Genomic DNA, 15,792 nt, shown 5'->3' on the forward strand with positions numbered 1-15,792 from the left:
TGGTGGTTCCCCAGGCTGCCACAATCCCTCCAGGCTGGTGGAGCCCTGCCCCAGGCACCTCCTCTCCTCTACTGAGGGCTTTTGGGTGGTGTGTTTCTCTGCCAAGGAGTATTTCACCTTGCTTGTTTCCTTGCTGTGTCACATTTCCTTGTCCCTCCAGGAAGTTTTGAGGTAGACCTCCCGAAGCTGGTTATTCCAGAGCTGAGCAAGAGCTGGCAACCATGGGCTTGAGGCAGCCAGGCAGGGCAGCACAAGGTACCTGCTGTGACCACCTGTCTCCCACAGGCTCCTGGAGGTGCAGGATGACTCTTTTTGATGGCATCTACCCCTTCTACCCGCAGCAGAGGAAGGTCTCCGTGTTCGACGTCAGGACCATCATAGTGATTGTGGTCTTCCTAACATTTGCTTGCAGCTTCCTGCTCATCATCCCGGGCATCCGCGGACGGGTGGTGCGTGACCCCTCTCCCTGGGGATGAGTATCTGCTCCCCATGTTTTGGGTGCTGGGACAACCCAGCCAGTTTGGGGTGAGACCAGAGGACAGTCGGGACTGTTCCTCCCTGCCTGATGTCCCACCTCTCTCCCCGCAGAGGCTGTACTGGACTCTCCGGGTTCTCCTCAGCCTTGTTGTGGGAGTGGCGATTGTCGGTAAGTGCTGTGCAGCCCTCGGAGGGGGGGTCTGGGGGCAAGATCAAACCCTGGAGCAGGGTCTGCGTCTGGGAAACGTGAGCTGATGGTCACAGCCCTGGTGCAGGATCCACTGTACCCCTGCTCTGCAAAGCAGTCACACAACTTCCCAAAGGGTCTTCCCTATCCCTGGCACAGGGGCTAAGAGCACCTGAAGGTGCCTGTGGTTGCTTCTGAACTGAGAGGGAGCTTTGCTGGCAGCAACTGCACCACAGAAGCCGAACAGCCCCAGCTCCGGTGGGCTGCACAGCCCATATTCCTCTGACTGTGCAAGCCCTCCTGAGCTGAGGGAGCGTGGCCAAGCAGCTCAGGCTGCGGCCAGGCACATTTGAAGGATGAGAGGAGCCTTACAGGGTCCCTGTGACGAGCAAGACAGGAGGTGATGAAGGAGAGGATTTGATTTAGTTGAAATGAGGAAATCTTCCATAATAAATGGGATTGGTGGTGGAAACCAGGCTGCAGGATTTCCAACTCGGACAGAGTGACAGGATGTGGAAGCAAAAGATGTACCGAGAGGTCATAAGATGCCACATGGGAAGAGCAACCAGCCCTGACCCTAAATCAAAGGAACTCACCCGCTGTGAAGGACAGGGTGGATTACAAGACTGCTTGGAGAGGGATGATGAAGCACAGCCTAAATGACCTAGTCCGCTATTGGACCAGGTGATAGAAGTAGATAGCCAGACTGTGACCAGCCATGGGACTCTGATGGCTGGCCCATGGACCAGTCTGGCATGCAGTGGCCACCCCTTGCCTAGGGCTGTCCAGATGCTGGGAGATGCCACCAGAACTGCAGGTACATGGTGCCAGGCTTGAAATGGCAGTTGGGTAGAGGTCAGGGCTTGCTCCACATCCTTAACGCACTCAGCCCTGGAGAGCCATCCAGTGCCTCTCTCCTTACAAGGATGCAGCTGGGTGCTGCTTGGGCACACAGGAGGAATTAATTGTTTTAAAGCCAGCGTCAGGTTTTCTGTCTGGCAGCAGCAGGGCACGCTCAGCCCTGCAGCTAGCAAACATTCCTGCAGAGCTGCTACTGGATCAGTGCCCTCACAAGTTGTTTTGGCAGCCAAACTTACTTTTGAGCAGGTTTAAAAGGTCTTGTTTAGCCTGAGATTAAACTCTTACCTTCACTTTCAGCTCATGTCAGTGCTGGAAAACTAAGCCCACTGCAAAGTGAAAGAGTTTCAGAAAAGGATACTTTGTTCCAAAAAAGTGTATAGCAGAAATGTTCCAAATTTTCTTTTTCCCAAGCTGAAATTGCTAGCAGAGCTCTGACAGCACTCGCCACCCCTCTCTACTGCCTCCATTTGACAGTGATCTTCACTGTTCATTAACAGTGTGATCCAAGGAACTTAATATTTCTAATGAAACTCACCCCTGTTCCCGAGGCTGAGGAGCGAGCTCATTTCCTGTCCCTGGGGGGTGCGGTGCTCGCCGTGGTGGGGAACTTGCAGGGAAGTCCCAGAGAGGACTTCCAAGGAGGAGTCAGATCATGAGGTTCGTCCCTGTGTAACTGAGCTCCCCCACTTCCAGACTGAGGGAGTGGATGCTCAGCAAGGGGAGCACATGAGCTCTGCCAGGGCGTGGGAGCTGGTTGAGACATGTCCTTAGTGGCTGAGTCAGCTCACCGGCCTTCCTTACACTCCTTGGCAGTGGGAACACCACCATTTGCGCTCAACCGTGATCCCCCTTGAGCACAGCAAAGCCGAAGACCAAGCCCCTCTTTAAACCCAGATTTGCTTTCCCTGGCAGCCGTTCAGTTCACCGGAGACTGGGAGACTGGCTGGGTGACAGTAAACACCTCCTACAAGTCCTTCAGCCGTGCCCTGGTGAAGGGAGACATTGGGCTGCACGTCGGCCTGGCAGGGGTGAATGTAACGCTCATGGGTGAGTCTGATGTCGCCGTCTGCAGCTGTGGAGTGACCGCAGCCCCAGGAGGTCTCCAAGTGCTCTCTGGGTGGCCTTGGTCTCTGTGGAGGCTCCTGGGATCCTGCTGTCCCTGGGGTGTCTGCGTTACCAGCTGGCAGTGCCCAGACTGCTGGGACACAGTATGACCTTGGTCTTCTGCCTCCTGCAGGCAACCCAGTGAACCAGGTCAACGAGACCATCAACTACAACGAGCACTTTGCCTGGAGCTTTGATGCAGACTACGACCACAGCTATGGTGAAGGGCTGGAGAGGGGGCTGCCCAGCCCCATCCTCTATGTGGCGGAGAAGTTCACCACGCAAAGCCCCTGCAGCATGCACAGGCAGTACCGCATCTCCAGCCACTATGCATCTGCCACTCTCTGGTGAGCCTTCCTCTCCTGGTGCTGGCAGGGAAGATGCAAGGATTGGGAAGGGCTCTGCTGCCTTGTCCCTAGTCTTCTGAGATGGATGGTGACTGTGTGCTGCCAGAGGGAAAACCATGTGTGTGGAGGGGCCTCTGCAAGGTTTGCGGTCAAACTGGTGGCCCGGTAGCCACCTTGGGGTGAGCAGATAGGAGGTCCTGGTTCTCTCTGCTGATCAACTCCATCAGGACTGGGCACAGGAGAGAGGAATGTGGTGTAGATCCCTGGTGTGATGTGATGATGACAGCAAGGATCCATCCCTGTGGAGGGAGCTGGAGCTGCTGTTCTTGGTGGCCCATGGGCACGTGCAGAACTCTCCCATTGCCATCTGTTGAGGATATTTAATGAATGGGAGTGGGACCAGATGCTGTTACTGTGGTATTGATCTCGACTCTTTAGCGGGATTTGCTGGGTGGCAATGTGTTGCTTCTCACTTGGGCTGAGAGAAAGCTGGTTCACAGCTGTCAGGAGATGGTCCCCTCTACCATGAGTTGGGGAGGGCAGGGGCCACTGCAGTGCTGTTCCCGCTGCTCTGGGTTTGACAGCAGGGATTTAGAAGCTAGGAAAGGGGCTTGGCAATGCAATGGAGCAAGAGCTCCTGGTCCATAGCTGAAGTCTTCCCCTGTCAGCCAGCTCCTCAGTCAAGTTTACAGCTGCTGCAAATGACTTATGCCTGCTTCTGCAATTATTCCAGTCCTGTGTACTGCTCTCTGGGGTCTGCACTGCCCCACACATGGAAGGGCAGGGAGCTGAGATGGTCTAGATACACTGAATGGGCTGCCATGGCCTTCTTGAGGCTGCTACATGGGCTGAGCAATGGGATGAGGAAATCTGGAGCTTCTGCCTTCTGGATGTAGCAGTGTGAGCATTGCGCATCTGCTTGCTCAGCCTGGGAGGCTAAAGATCACCCGACCCTGCCCACAGAGCTCCTTGGCCTCATACAATGAAAGCTGGAGCCCAGACTCCTCCTCTCATTTGGAAATCCTCAAATAGAGCATCCCAGTCTGTGGCAATTGCACAACTCATCTGCTGGTCTTCTCTTGTCTCCAGGGTGGCCTTTTGTGCATGGCTCATCTCCAACATGCTCTTCTCCATGCCCGTCGTAGTCTATGGAGGTTACATGCTTCTAGTCACAGGGGCCTTCATGATCTTTTCACTGCTCTCATTCTCCACTGTGAGGAACTCCCCAATGTGCCCTATCCAGTTTGGAACTGTAACCCTGCGTACAGGCTATGGTGGATCTTTCTGGCTCACACTAGCGATTGGTAAGGACACCAAGTTACATCAGGACACACCATCTTGTCCCTCTGGGTGTGCAAAAGTCCCAGTGCTTTCTCCCCAGAAATGGAGGTGACAGAGCTCAGGGAGTGTGGCCCAACAGAGCCCCAGCCTGTGCCTTGGCAAATCAGATCCTGGTAGAGGTGTGGAGAGGGCTGGCAGAAGTGGGAACACCATCCCCATCTCAGGGGTGCTGGAGGGATATTTAGTCCCTGAGGTGCAGTAATGCAAGAAGATGAGGATCACTTGCCTGGGTTTTAAGACCCATGCCTGGGTTTTAAGATGCTCAGCACAGCAGCTGAAGCCACTGCATACAGTAGAAGGCCATCTTCCATAGAGAAGGCATTGTGCCCTGGCAGAGGACCATCAGAGGAGGGGTGTAGGGTGGGAAGTGTGCTGGTGTTTACAGGAACACTCTCAGAGGGCATTTTGTCTTCCAGGCTTGCTCTGTTTTGTGACTGGGACCACTGTTGTCGCACTGCACTACTTCAACTTGGACCTACTGAAAACTTTCTTCGATCTCCAAGAGGACCAAGCAGAGGAGTACCAGGAGATGGCTGAAGTGTACGTCAACCCTCGTTTTGTGAACAAAGGATCCTCTCCTTCTCAACCCTCCAAACTCAGCCTCAAGAGCATCTAGAAGAAAGTTTTTCCCACCCCTTCCCTGAAGGTGGGCCTGGAACGACAGAGCACAAATCCTTCTTCATGCCCCTAGAGATCCATTTCCCCGTCCAACTGCCTTTGAAGAGTGCACAAGTCCATGCTGGGATGGGTACTTGCTGAAAAGTACATTTTCAGACTCTGCCTCCCTGACCATGCCTTCTAGAAAAGGGCAGGCTTTGCAGAGAGCCAGCAGGCTGCCATCGCAGCAGCTCTCAGCTCCAGTGACTTGAGTGCCACACTCAACTGAGGATCTCTGGAGAAAAGCCCTTCTTGCCTCATGCCTTGGCACAGCTTGGTACAGGGAGTCTCTGATGGCCAGCTCCCGCACCAGAAACGGAGCTCACTGGTGAGATTTCTCATGAGGAGCATGCACAAGTCCAAAAGCTGGTGATTAAACCTGCTTATTTCTTTCTCAAGCACTGATGTTTAGTGTGGACCTTTAGGCATAACTAGAAAAGCCAGACCCAAACTGCTTCAGGCTGGATGCTGCATGAGCTAGAGTAATAAAACTGCTCCAGAGATAAAGAATGAGTAGACATGTGATGGAGTTTGCTGGGGGCATGTGGTGATGTGATTAATTTCACTTTATAACTTGGGCTTTATTAGGTGAGACTTGTAGCCTAGTGTGGGCCAAAAAGATGCCACAGAAATGGAAGGAGAGGGAAGAACGAAATCACTCTCATCCAGCTGGAGCTCACCTGGGCTGGCTGGACTCACCACAAAACACAAGCTTGAAGCCAGGAGTCAGAACCACCCGAGATGAGAAATGAAGTATATCAAGCTGCGTTAATACAAACAGAAGATGGGCTTTGGCACCAAACCCACTGGCCTGATGAAGTCTTCATGGGCTGGCACAAAGAGATCATCATATCTGAATGCTGGAGACCTGGGCAGCTTCGGTACAATCAATTATAAAGGGCATAATTCAGTGTTTTGGCTTTTTTCTTTCTGAGAAAAGACTCTCACTCATAAGTAATTTATTTCTTTCACAGGATAGCTGTGTTGCACTAATGTGATTTGTTATGTGCAATAATTATTATTTTCAATAAAACTTTGTTTAAAACGCACTCCTCTCATAGAATCATAGAATTGTTTAGGTTGGAAAAGACCTTTAACGTCATTGAGTCCAACCATTAACCTAGCACTACCAACTCCACCACTCAACCATGTCCCTAAGCACCTCATCTCCCCGTTTCCTAAATCCCTCCAGGGATGGTGACTCCACCACTTCCCTGGGCAGCCCGTTCAGTGCTTGACAACCCTTTTGGTGAAAAAATCTTTCCTAATATCCAGTCTAAACCTCCCTCGGCACAACTTGAGGCAAATTTTTCTCATCCTAGCACCTTTTCCTTTGGGGAAGAGACTTTCCTCCTCCCCCCCCCCCTCCACTACCTTCTCCTTTCAGGGAGTTGTAGAGGGTGATAAGGTCTCTCCTCAGCCTCCTTTTCTCCAGGTTGATCCCCTACGGTTCCCTCAGCTGCTCCTAAGAATTCTTGTGCTCCAGACCCCTTCCCAGCTTTCTTGCCCTTCTCTGGACACACTCCAGCCCCTCAATGTCCTTCTTGGAGTGAGGGGCCCAAAACTGAACGCAGGATTTGAGAGGTGGCCTTACCAGTGCCCAAGACAGAGGAAGGATCACTGCCCTGGTCCTGCTGGGCACACTATTTCTGATACAGGCCAGGATGTTGTTGGCCTTCTTGACCACCTGGGCACACTGCTGGCTCATGTTCAGTCGGTTGTCAACCAGCACCCTCAGGTCCTTCTCCTGCAGGTTGCTCTCCAGCCACTCATCCCCAAGCCTCCAACGCTGCATGGGGTTGTTGTGACCCAAGTGCAGGATCTGGCACTTGGCCTTGTTGAACCTCATATGAATGGCCTCAGTCCACTGATCCAACCTGTCCATATCCCTCTGTAGAACCTTTCTATCCTCAAAATAGATAGGGTGCAACCTACTGTCATCTGCCTTTAAAACAGGCCCTTTTGGGGGGCTGGTTTCTAAACAAGGGACTGTGGGGCATATCTGCAGATGACTTCTTGCAACCCCCCAGCTCCCTGGGGGAAGCTGCCCTGGCATAGGTGCCTCCAAGGAAGTAAAAGGCTCCCTGGCATATGTCAAGGTGAGCCATTGAGAAACCCTTGTTGTGAGGAGCAGGATGCTGTAGGGATGTAGGAGAGCCTCAAAAGGACTTTAACTAGCTGAGCCACAGGACAAAAGCCGTAAGATTAAACCAACAAAACTCCCTCAGGAAAAGAAGGATCTTTTATTGAGTCTTTATTGTGTCCAGACATGTCAGGCACAGAGGCATCATGGGGAGACGCTACAACCAACCACAAGTTATTTGGGCTGGTGTGGGACAGATCCCATGCCCTGAAACCACAGGAGGATGAGGAGTTTCCCATCCTTACTGCCACCACACCTGCCACTCTCCAGCCTTGTCTCCTGCTTTTAGGCATGATTGCCCCCAATGGCATCTTCATCAGAAGAAAAACTTTGGCCTGTCACATCAGAGAGACAGAGACATGAACCCAAACACACAAAATATAATAAAATTTAGATGTCTTTGAAGCACAGAGACACCAGATCTCTGTGTGTCTTGTGTACTTCCTAGCAAACATGCGACAGCAGGGATTTCTGCACCAGGGCCTCCATGGGGCTAGTTGAGCAGAGGCAATGCTGGATAAGTCTTTGAGCAACCTGATCTAGTGGAAGGTGACCCTGCCTATGACAGAGCAGTGGGACTGAAGGAGCTTTAAGGTCCCTTCTGGGCCAGATCATTCTGTGATTCTATGATGACACGATGGGGTATAGAGACACAGCCACGTGTTGTGTCTCATGCAGAGCCAGGGACTGGCAGTGTCATGTGGACTGGCCACCTGCAAGGAGATTTGCAGGTGGAGAACTTCTTCCCTTGGCACCACAGGGAGGTGCACACATAAGGGCCATTGCTCAGGGATGATTATTTTGCCTCACTACCTGTTGTCATAGCAGCTTCCTCAAATGCACTATAAACTGTGGCTGTATGGCCCCTGGGTTGTACTGCTGCAGGTCCTACCTCCTCCATCAACCACAGCTCCTGGCTCAGTTCCCTGGCTGGACATAGCCATTGTTGGACAGCAAGACATAAAATAATTGCTGTTAAATCCCTGGCTCTCGGCCCAGGCTGCTTCTGGTCCCACGCTGTCCAGGGAATCTGGCATCAAACCAGAAAGTCAGTGCCAGCAATGGAGCAAACACCATATAAGCATCTCAGAAAGTAAAGCCTGAGGTTCTGGTTGGACTGTGGTCCCCATGCCTGGAGGCACTCATTGCACCAGGACATGCAGCCACCATGCTATCTAGCAGGCAGCAGAGCTGCACCCTCCGCTGCCCCACAGGCTGGGCTGCATGGGGGAACACACCAGGGAAAGGCAGAGGCTTATGATGGGTGAATTTCAATTCAATAAACAAAAGTGGTTTGTTGTACCTTGGACCTCATCCATCTGTAGGCTGAAGTATCTCCTGGTAGATGTCATTGGGAACATCCTGGATGAAGTCTTCCAATCCCAAGGAGTTCAACTCTACCCTGTTTTTAAATGTCTGTTGGGTCCTCTAGGTCCTCATTGAAGGCTCTTCCATCTAGAGTGGGATGGGGCAGGACGTAATGTCTGAGCACCCTCTCCCCAGGGGGCCTGACCCAATGGTGGTCCCTCTGCAAACCCCTCTGCTGGGCTGGAGATTGCTCCCATCACATCTTCCACATGCCCAGGGTCACCCCAGAAGCTAAAGTCCTCCCATATTCCCCCTGCTCATTTGCAAGAGGATGCTTCTGCGCCCTATTTACTGCATGTTGACTTGCCTATTGCCTGGTGCTGAGTAGCTGTAGTCAGATATCCCGTATGAGACCACAAAAGGGCTCTGCCTTTGCCTTCTTCTCTTCCCTATGGCTGCCATGTCACAGCAACAAAGCATCCTCAGCCTGCAAGCCCTCAGAAGGATGACTCTGTCAACAGACAAGAGGAAAATCCAGGTCCAACTTTTTTATTGAGATAAACAGGAAAATAAGTAAAGCACAAAAGAGAAAAAAATGTTGCAAAACCTGCACAGAGTTTAAGGGGTGCAAACCTGAAATGTGCTCCATCCCCTCCCTCCCTGCGTGGGCAAGGTACCTGCTAGCTGTCAGCAGCTAGGAGTGGGTGGCTGCATCCACCTTGGGTGTGCAGGATTTCCACATTGCGTACCCTATGACACGCATATTTCCACAGCTGAGCAGGAGGAAACCAAGCCTCTCAGACCAGGTGTGATGCTCACCTCTTGCTAATTGATTACAGCTGCTCTCCAGGGCATGGCAGCACCTTCATTCCTATCTCCTTCTCTCCTTCCCTCCCACTGAAACAATTTGTCTTCCTTTCAGAGGGCTGCGAGAGCACCACTAACTCACAGGCTGCTCACAGGCTGGTGGCAGTGGTTCAAGATGTTTATAAGCCCTGTAAGAAGCAGGAACCAACCAACCAACCAACTCCCTGACTGTGTCAGTTTTCAGCCTGATGTGCAGCCCAACACATGTCAGATTTACATCAAACTTGAGCTGTGGGGTGTCAGGATGGTTCTGAAATCCAGGACACTTCCAAGGTCTGATACCCACCATGCTACTAAATCATAAGCCTCCTTGCCACCCTGCTCTTCATCCCAGACTAAGAGGAGGTGCTGGATACAGGGCATCCTGGTAAGCACAGCTCCACTCGCTCTTCCTGACTGCTGACGGGAAGAGCATCACTGGGCACAGGGGACTTCTCAGGGGCCTTCAGGATGAGGGAGCTGTTGTGGTTTCATATCTATGCATCTGCAGTTACTTGGTTTCTCTCCAGGTTGTTCTGGTTTAGCCTCTGTATCTTAGGGAGGACTCTTGGGCTTTGTCGGGGATGGACTAAGGGGAAAGGCCCAGTGCCTGTAAATGGACAGCCAGGGATGGGGCATGGATTCTCCTCAACCCAAAAGCTCTTGCACCTGCAAGTGAGTAAAACAACAGGGAGGGAAAAAAAGAAAAAAAGAAAGAAAGAAGAGGGCAAACTGTTGTATTTGAGACACCTTTCCAGACTTGGATATTCTCACCACCCAGCTTTTGTTGTGTCTCTTCCCACCAGGGCTCCTGCTGGCATTGAACTGGAGTGTGAATTCAGGAGGGGTGTCCTTGGGCTTTGCCCTGCCTCCCTGCAGTGCCTTACAGCCGCGTGGCTGTCACCTCGCAAAGCTCACCCAGGGGGACCATCAGCATGTCCTGCGCAGAGGAGCTGGGCTCGGCTGGCAGGTAGGACTTGTCCCACCCCTCCGCATCTTCTCCCTTTCCCTCATCCAGGTTAAAGATAAGCTTCAGCTTCTCTGGCTGCACTGAGTTCAGGATGATGACACCCAATCCCAGCAGCAGGCACAGCAGCCCTGCAATGCACAGCATGGGGAGACACGTTAGCATGTGTTAGCTCACTGTGTCCCAGCCCCATCCAGATCTGGATCTCAGGTCAAAGGCTGATGATGACCCAGGAGGTCAAGGGAAGGTGTTATCTCCCTCTCCACATCTGGACTCTGGCATCAGTTTGGGCTCCCCAGTACAAAAGAGCTGGTGCAGATGGCCAAGAGAGCTGGGGCTGGAGCCCACCATGTATGGGGAAAGGCTTCTCTATTCTGAAAACGAGGACTCTACAGGGGGACCTCGTTGCCATCTTCTGCTGCTGAAAAAGAGCCAGTCTCTTCTCAGAAGTGCAAAACTGTCACATGGGAAATTCTGGTTTGATAAAAGGAAATAATTGCTGCCTGTGAGTGGGACAGCTGTGAGGCAGGTCCTGAAAAGCAGAGGGGATCTCTAGTCATGGTGACATCCACCACCAGACTGAAGAAGGCTGATGTGGCTTTGAGATTAGCTCTGCTCTGGGCAAGGACTGGGAGAGACACCCCTGAAGGTCCTTCTAGGCCAGGTCTTTCCCTGTCTCTGTGGTTCATGGCACTCCTCTGGGCACACCTTCATGCAGATAACTTCAGCCATTCAGATCTCCTGGCTGCTTAGCTCCCCACCCCCCCCCCCCCCCCAGTCTTGATGATGCCATCCTAAGTTCTTGTATGTCATTAAAAAAAAAAAAAATCTGTGACCAGCAATGGAGACAGAAGGGATGAGGCACTGTTGGGGCATCACTGAGCACCACTACTTCAGGGATGGAAAACAAAAGCCCCAGGAGCAAGCTGAGCACTCACCTGTTGCTAACGTCAACCAAAAGGATCCACCGTAGTCTGTTTTCAGGGCAGCTGAGCCAAATTGGATGGGACACTTTGGCGTGTTCCTCGCAGTGAAGAAGAAGAGCAGTGAGAAGAGCATCAGCGCAGCAGTGAGCAGGAGCATGTAGCCACCATAGAGCAGGATGGGCATGGAGAACAGCAGGACGGAAATGAGCCACATGCAAAAGGCCATCCTGTGAAAGGACCATGAAAATGAGCAGAAGGCGCCAGGCTTGGAGTCTGTTCTTAAGGTTTCCTCTCCACATCCCAGTGGAGGGATGCAGGCTTGGGCAACCTCCTCTAGCTGGGCTTGTTTGAGCATTGGGGCTGGACAAGCTGACCTAAGGAGGTCCCTTCCAACCTAAACGATTCTGTAACTGCATGGATCATGGAGCTGTGGGACAGGTCCCACAGTGGTAGAGAGGGATCTCTATGGCTGGATGCATTCAGTGTTGACCTTCATGAAGCCCCTAGCACCTTGATATGGCTTTAATGTCAGCCCTGCTCTGAGCAGGAGAACTGGAATAGAAGCCTCTGTAGGTCCCTCCAATTTAACTCTCTCTAACTCTTGTGGTTCTATGCAACTGGCTGCTACCAGGTAGTTCCCATCCTGTTCAAAAGGAGAATGGCAACAAGGAAAACTTTTGTTTGGAGAATGACGCGAGCCGTGCCCACATTTGATTCAGCACCTGGAACGAACCCAGCTCCCATCCCTGCTCTGTGCATGGGATTTGGCTTTAGCTTACTGGGGAGGTGAACCTAACAAATTGTTCTGATTCAGAGAATAATAACAAAAACTATGTTTACATCAGTATGACTGCCTTGAAATACCTCTTCTTAAGAGCAGGAAGGTTTGGGCAGGGCTAGTTATTTTTCCTGAAAACAAAAAAGATGTGGAGAGTGACCTGGAGCCTACATTCACTGGGGGGATTGCAAGAGCCACTCTTCCCTCCAGTGCCTTTCCTGTGACCTCTGAGACAAGTGGGGATGCTACGAGACTCCACAATCACAACACACAAAAGGGCTCTCAGCTTTACACCACAAGTCAGCCTCTGAGCACTGTTCTTGATGGTCCCTCCCGCTCTCCACCAGCAGGTCTCATGCCCTCTTGGGCATGCAAAAGGAATCCTCCATGGCTGGTCTTACTGAAGGTCTGCATCTTGCTTGAGAGAGGACTTGGCACTGCAAGCGCCACAGAGTTGCATCTGCTTTCTTTTAAATGAAGAATCATTTTCTTCCAACTGTAATTTTGCACATTAGGGCAGCGGTCACAGAAGAGGACTCTGGGAAGGTGGGTTGGGCAGGAAGCATGAGCATCTTTTCACTTCCCCACTGAGCAGAGATAAGGCTGACCTCTTGCTCTAACTTACCACAGTGTGAGGGATGCGTAGCGGCCAGAGATGCGGTACTGCCTGTGCATGCCGCAGGGGCTTTGCGTGGTGAACTTCTCCGCCACGTAGAGGATGGGGCTGGGCAGCCCCCTCTCCAGCCCTTCACCGTAGCTGTGGTCATAGTCTGCATCGAAGCTCCAGGCAAAGTGCTCGTTGTAGTTGATGGTCTCGTTGACCTGGTTCACTGGGTTGCCTGCCAGATGATGAAGACTAAGGACCTTTGTCAGCCTTGGAGGCAGCTCCAAGACTTCCTGGTGTGGGGGCCTGAGAGCCCACAAGCCACAGTTCCCAGGTATATGGCTGCCAAATTTGTACTCAATCCCCTCCTGTTGTGATAGGCACTCACCCGCCAGTGTGACGTTCACCCCCATCAGCCCAATGTGCAGCCCAATGTCCGCATTCACCAGGGCACGGCTGAAGGACTTGTAGGAGGTGTTTGCTGTCACCCAGCCAGTCTCCCAGTCCCTGGTGAACTGTATGGCTGTGAAGACTTCAAAGGTTAGTCATGGCCTGGTGGCAAGACATCTAGTGCTGGAAACACCTGCCATGATGGTCACCGTGGCCTGAGCATCATCTACCCCCTCCCAAGTGCAAGGTGTGGTTTGTGAGCCTCAAGAAACAGAAGCCTTGTTTGTCCTTCCCCGACTTCAACCCTGACCCATGACACTGAAAGCCCCACTTGGGTTGGTTTCTCCTCAGACCTAGTGCAGTCCCTAGCCCTACAGGCAGTGAGGCTGATGTGTGGGCATTGTCCAGGCACTGATTCTTGTCTAAGCACCTGCCAACTTGTCTGGGTCTCCTGACTGTTGGTGGTGGGCTTTCAGTCACTGCCCTGGAGGTGGTCTGTGCATGTGCCTGCCAGCCTTCAGAGAGGAGACAGATGGGTTCTTGCATCTCCCACGGCTTGTTGGAGCCAGGTCCCAGACACAGACAGGGGTCGGTCTTCCTCATAAACTCATTCTGCAGTCTGGACTCGCCACTTGGCTGCTCTTGTCTTGCTTCTCCGTCCCCCATGTCTTGGGCATCCCTGAGTATTCCTCCCCGGACCATGGTACTCACTGAGGACCACCGCTCCCACGAAGAGTCCCGTCACCACCCGCAGGAACCAGAAGAGTCGCTGCAAGGAGTAAGCATTTGGGGGGACCAGATCTCAATCAGATTTTGCCATGGGGACCTCAGCATCAAACATGTAAGTTAGAAATGTCAGCCAGTGAGAAACAGGCCTGTACCTCCCCTGGAGAGTCACCCCATGGGCTTTGCAGCCAGGTGGCATGGAGGGGCACACATGGCTGGGGCATCTCTGCTGTGGGGTGGGGGGAGGCAGCAGGGACATCTGGGCAAAGCAAGAAGGTCAAAATAGCTCATTCAGGAAAGCCGTGCTGTCTCCTTTCTCCCCTTGAATAACTCTGAGCTGGGACTTCCACACTTATCCAAACCTCACATGTTTGGATGTGTTGGCAGCTGGCCACAGCTGGAGACAGAAGCAGCAGACAGGAGTTCCCCCCCCCCCCCGGAACACCTCTCGCCCCCCCCCCCCCCCGAGACATCTCTCAGCCAGCCCCACTGCAAAACGAAGCATGCAACAAGTACTCAGAGCGCGAGCAGTGGGCTTGCAGTGGGGCTGGTTGGCCACTGCCACCTAGCAGTGTTGGGACATGCATGGTGCACACCTCCTTCTTTATTGGTGTTTCAGGAAAGGTGGAGTGAGATCTTTGATCCTCGCCCTATTTTTCCACTCCTGCGAAATCACTTGTGCTTGCTCACAGCAAAATCCAGCCAAGCTCAGCTCTGGGCACCTTGTAAATTTGGGATGGTGGAGTTTACTGTGTTTTGGGCATGGGGCTACATGCTGGGTTGGGCTGGACCTCACCCCCATGGCTCACCAGAGATGCTAAATCCCTGGCCATCAACCTGTGGGCATGTTTGCTCTCCAGGTTTATTTTTGAGGCTGGGAAGGAGAAGGCATGAGGGATGCACAGGGCAGGGACCAGAAAGCTGAGCTCCCCCAGCGCCTCCACTTACCCCCCTGCCCCGGATCCCCGGCAGGATGATGATGAAAGTGGCCAACATGGAGAGGAAGATGGAGACAATGACAGTCTGGGTGGTGTTGAATGGGAAGCATGCCTTGGTGCCGGGGTAGAAGGGGAAGGAGCCGTTCCACAGTGTCATCCTGCTGCCTGGGGTGGCACTAGAGACACATCAGGGAGAAAAATCACTTCCACACTTCCACTCCACCCAGCCTTCTCCTGCCCATTTACCAGCATGCTGCTTGTCCCAGGCACAGCTGTGTGTGCATCCCCAGTGCCCATGCACACTGCAGTGCTGCATCTGAGCAAATACTGAGGCATCAACTCCCACGGAAGCCCTCCATCTCCCCAGGGCACATCCCAGAGCAAAGCAGGTTTGGAGACCCTAGGGCATCCACTGCAATGCGTAGGTTGTCCCCAGGATGCGACAGCAATATGTGCATGCATTGCGAGGCCTCTCACTCCTCTCCTCTGCATGTTCTCAACCCCTGGTCTCTTGCCTGTGCTCCCATCTTCCCTGGTTCAGCTCTTCATCAAACAGCTCAGCTTCTGCTTGCGGGTGTTTTGCTTGGGGTGCTTGGTGAATCACTGCACAAACACAAGCTGTGCACCACTGGGCTGCTCCTCGCTGAGTCCTGGGTGGAGGAAACCCCTCACCACCCAAGGAAACAGGAGTGACCCAGAGGGTACAGAGAAACTACCTGTCCCTGGCAGCAGGGTCCAAATCACCATCTGCCAACCCTCTGTCCCAGGAACTGGCTGGAAGCAATGTCGTGCAGGCAGAGGAGTGCCGCTCAGGAAGCTGGCTGTGGTTTTTGTCAGGGCACTTGGCCGAGACACTTCCCTGCTAGGAAAGGGCTGCTCAGCATCCCCCGGGAGTGGGGACTGTCCCAATAGCAGCTGCAGAAACACCCGTGCCCCCGTTGCCGCGCTGAGCCTACCTCTGCTGTGGCCGATCCCGAGGGCTGGCTGCGGTGCAGCGCTGCGGTGTGCTCTGGGACGCTGCCTCCCTGCCCACGCTGCCTCCCTGGCTGCGGGCGAGAAGCCAGCCCGGCGTGTCAAGGTTGTATTTCTCCCAGGATTTTTTGCGGTGCCCGCCTCCAGAGGCGACTGGATGGGGCAGCTTTACCCACGGCCAATCGTCCCCTTGCCGCGTTCCTGATGAGCCCCAGGGCAG

At 53.1% G+C, this 15,792-nt stretch overlaps 2 protein-coding genes across 2 annotated transcripts; one reads left to right on the forward strand and one right to left on the reverse strand.

Moving 5' to 3' along the window:
• Window positions 1–302: 302 nt before the first annotated feature.
• On the forward strand, window positions 303–4,933 carry DUOXA2 (dual oxidase maturation factor 2). The gene is made up of 6 exons (XM_010180949.1): window positions 303–449; window positions 589–646; window positions 2,438–2,572; window positions 2,763–2,976; window positions 4,066–4,280; window positions 4,734–4,933. Exons 1-6 carry the CDS (start codon window positions 303–305, stop codon window positions 4,931–4,933), a joined length of 969 nt encoding a protein of 322 aa, XP_010179251.1.
• A 5,221-nt stretch (window positions 4,934–10,154) lies between these two features.
• DUOXA1 (dual oxidase maturation factor 1) lies at window positions 10,155–14,757 on the reverse strand. Its single transcript, XM_010180948.1, has 6 exons — window positions 14,611–14,757; window positions 13,648–13,705; window positions 12,935–13,069; window positions 12,568–12,781; window positions 11,177–11,391; window positions 10,155–10,369 (listed from the first exon to the last, which is right to left on the reverse strand). The coding sequence occupies exons 1-6, from the start codon at window positions 14,755–14,757 to the stop codon at window positions 10,155–10,157; spliced, it is 984 nt and encodes a 327-aa protein (XP_010179250.1).
• Between the last annotated feature and the right edge of the window lie 1,035 nt (window positions 14,758–15,792).

The sequence above is a fragment of the Mesitornis unicolor genome, unplaced genomic scaffold (genome assembly GCF_000695765.1).
Source record: "Mesitornis unicolor isolate BGI_N332 unplaced genomic scaffold, ASM69576v1 scaffold16303, whole genome shotgun sequence".
NCBI lineage: Eukaryota > Metazoa > Chordata > Aves > Mesitornithiformes > Mesitornithidae > Mesitornis > Mesitornis unicolor.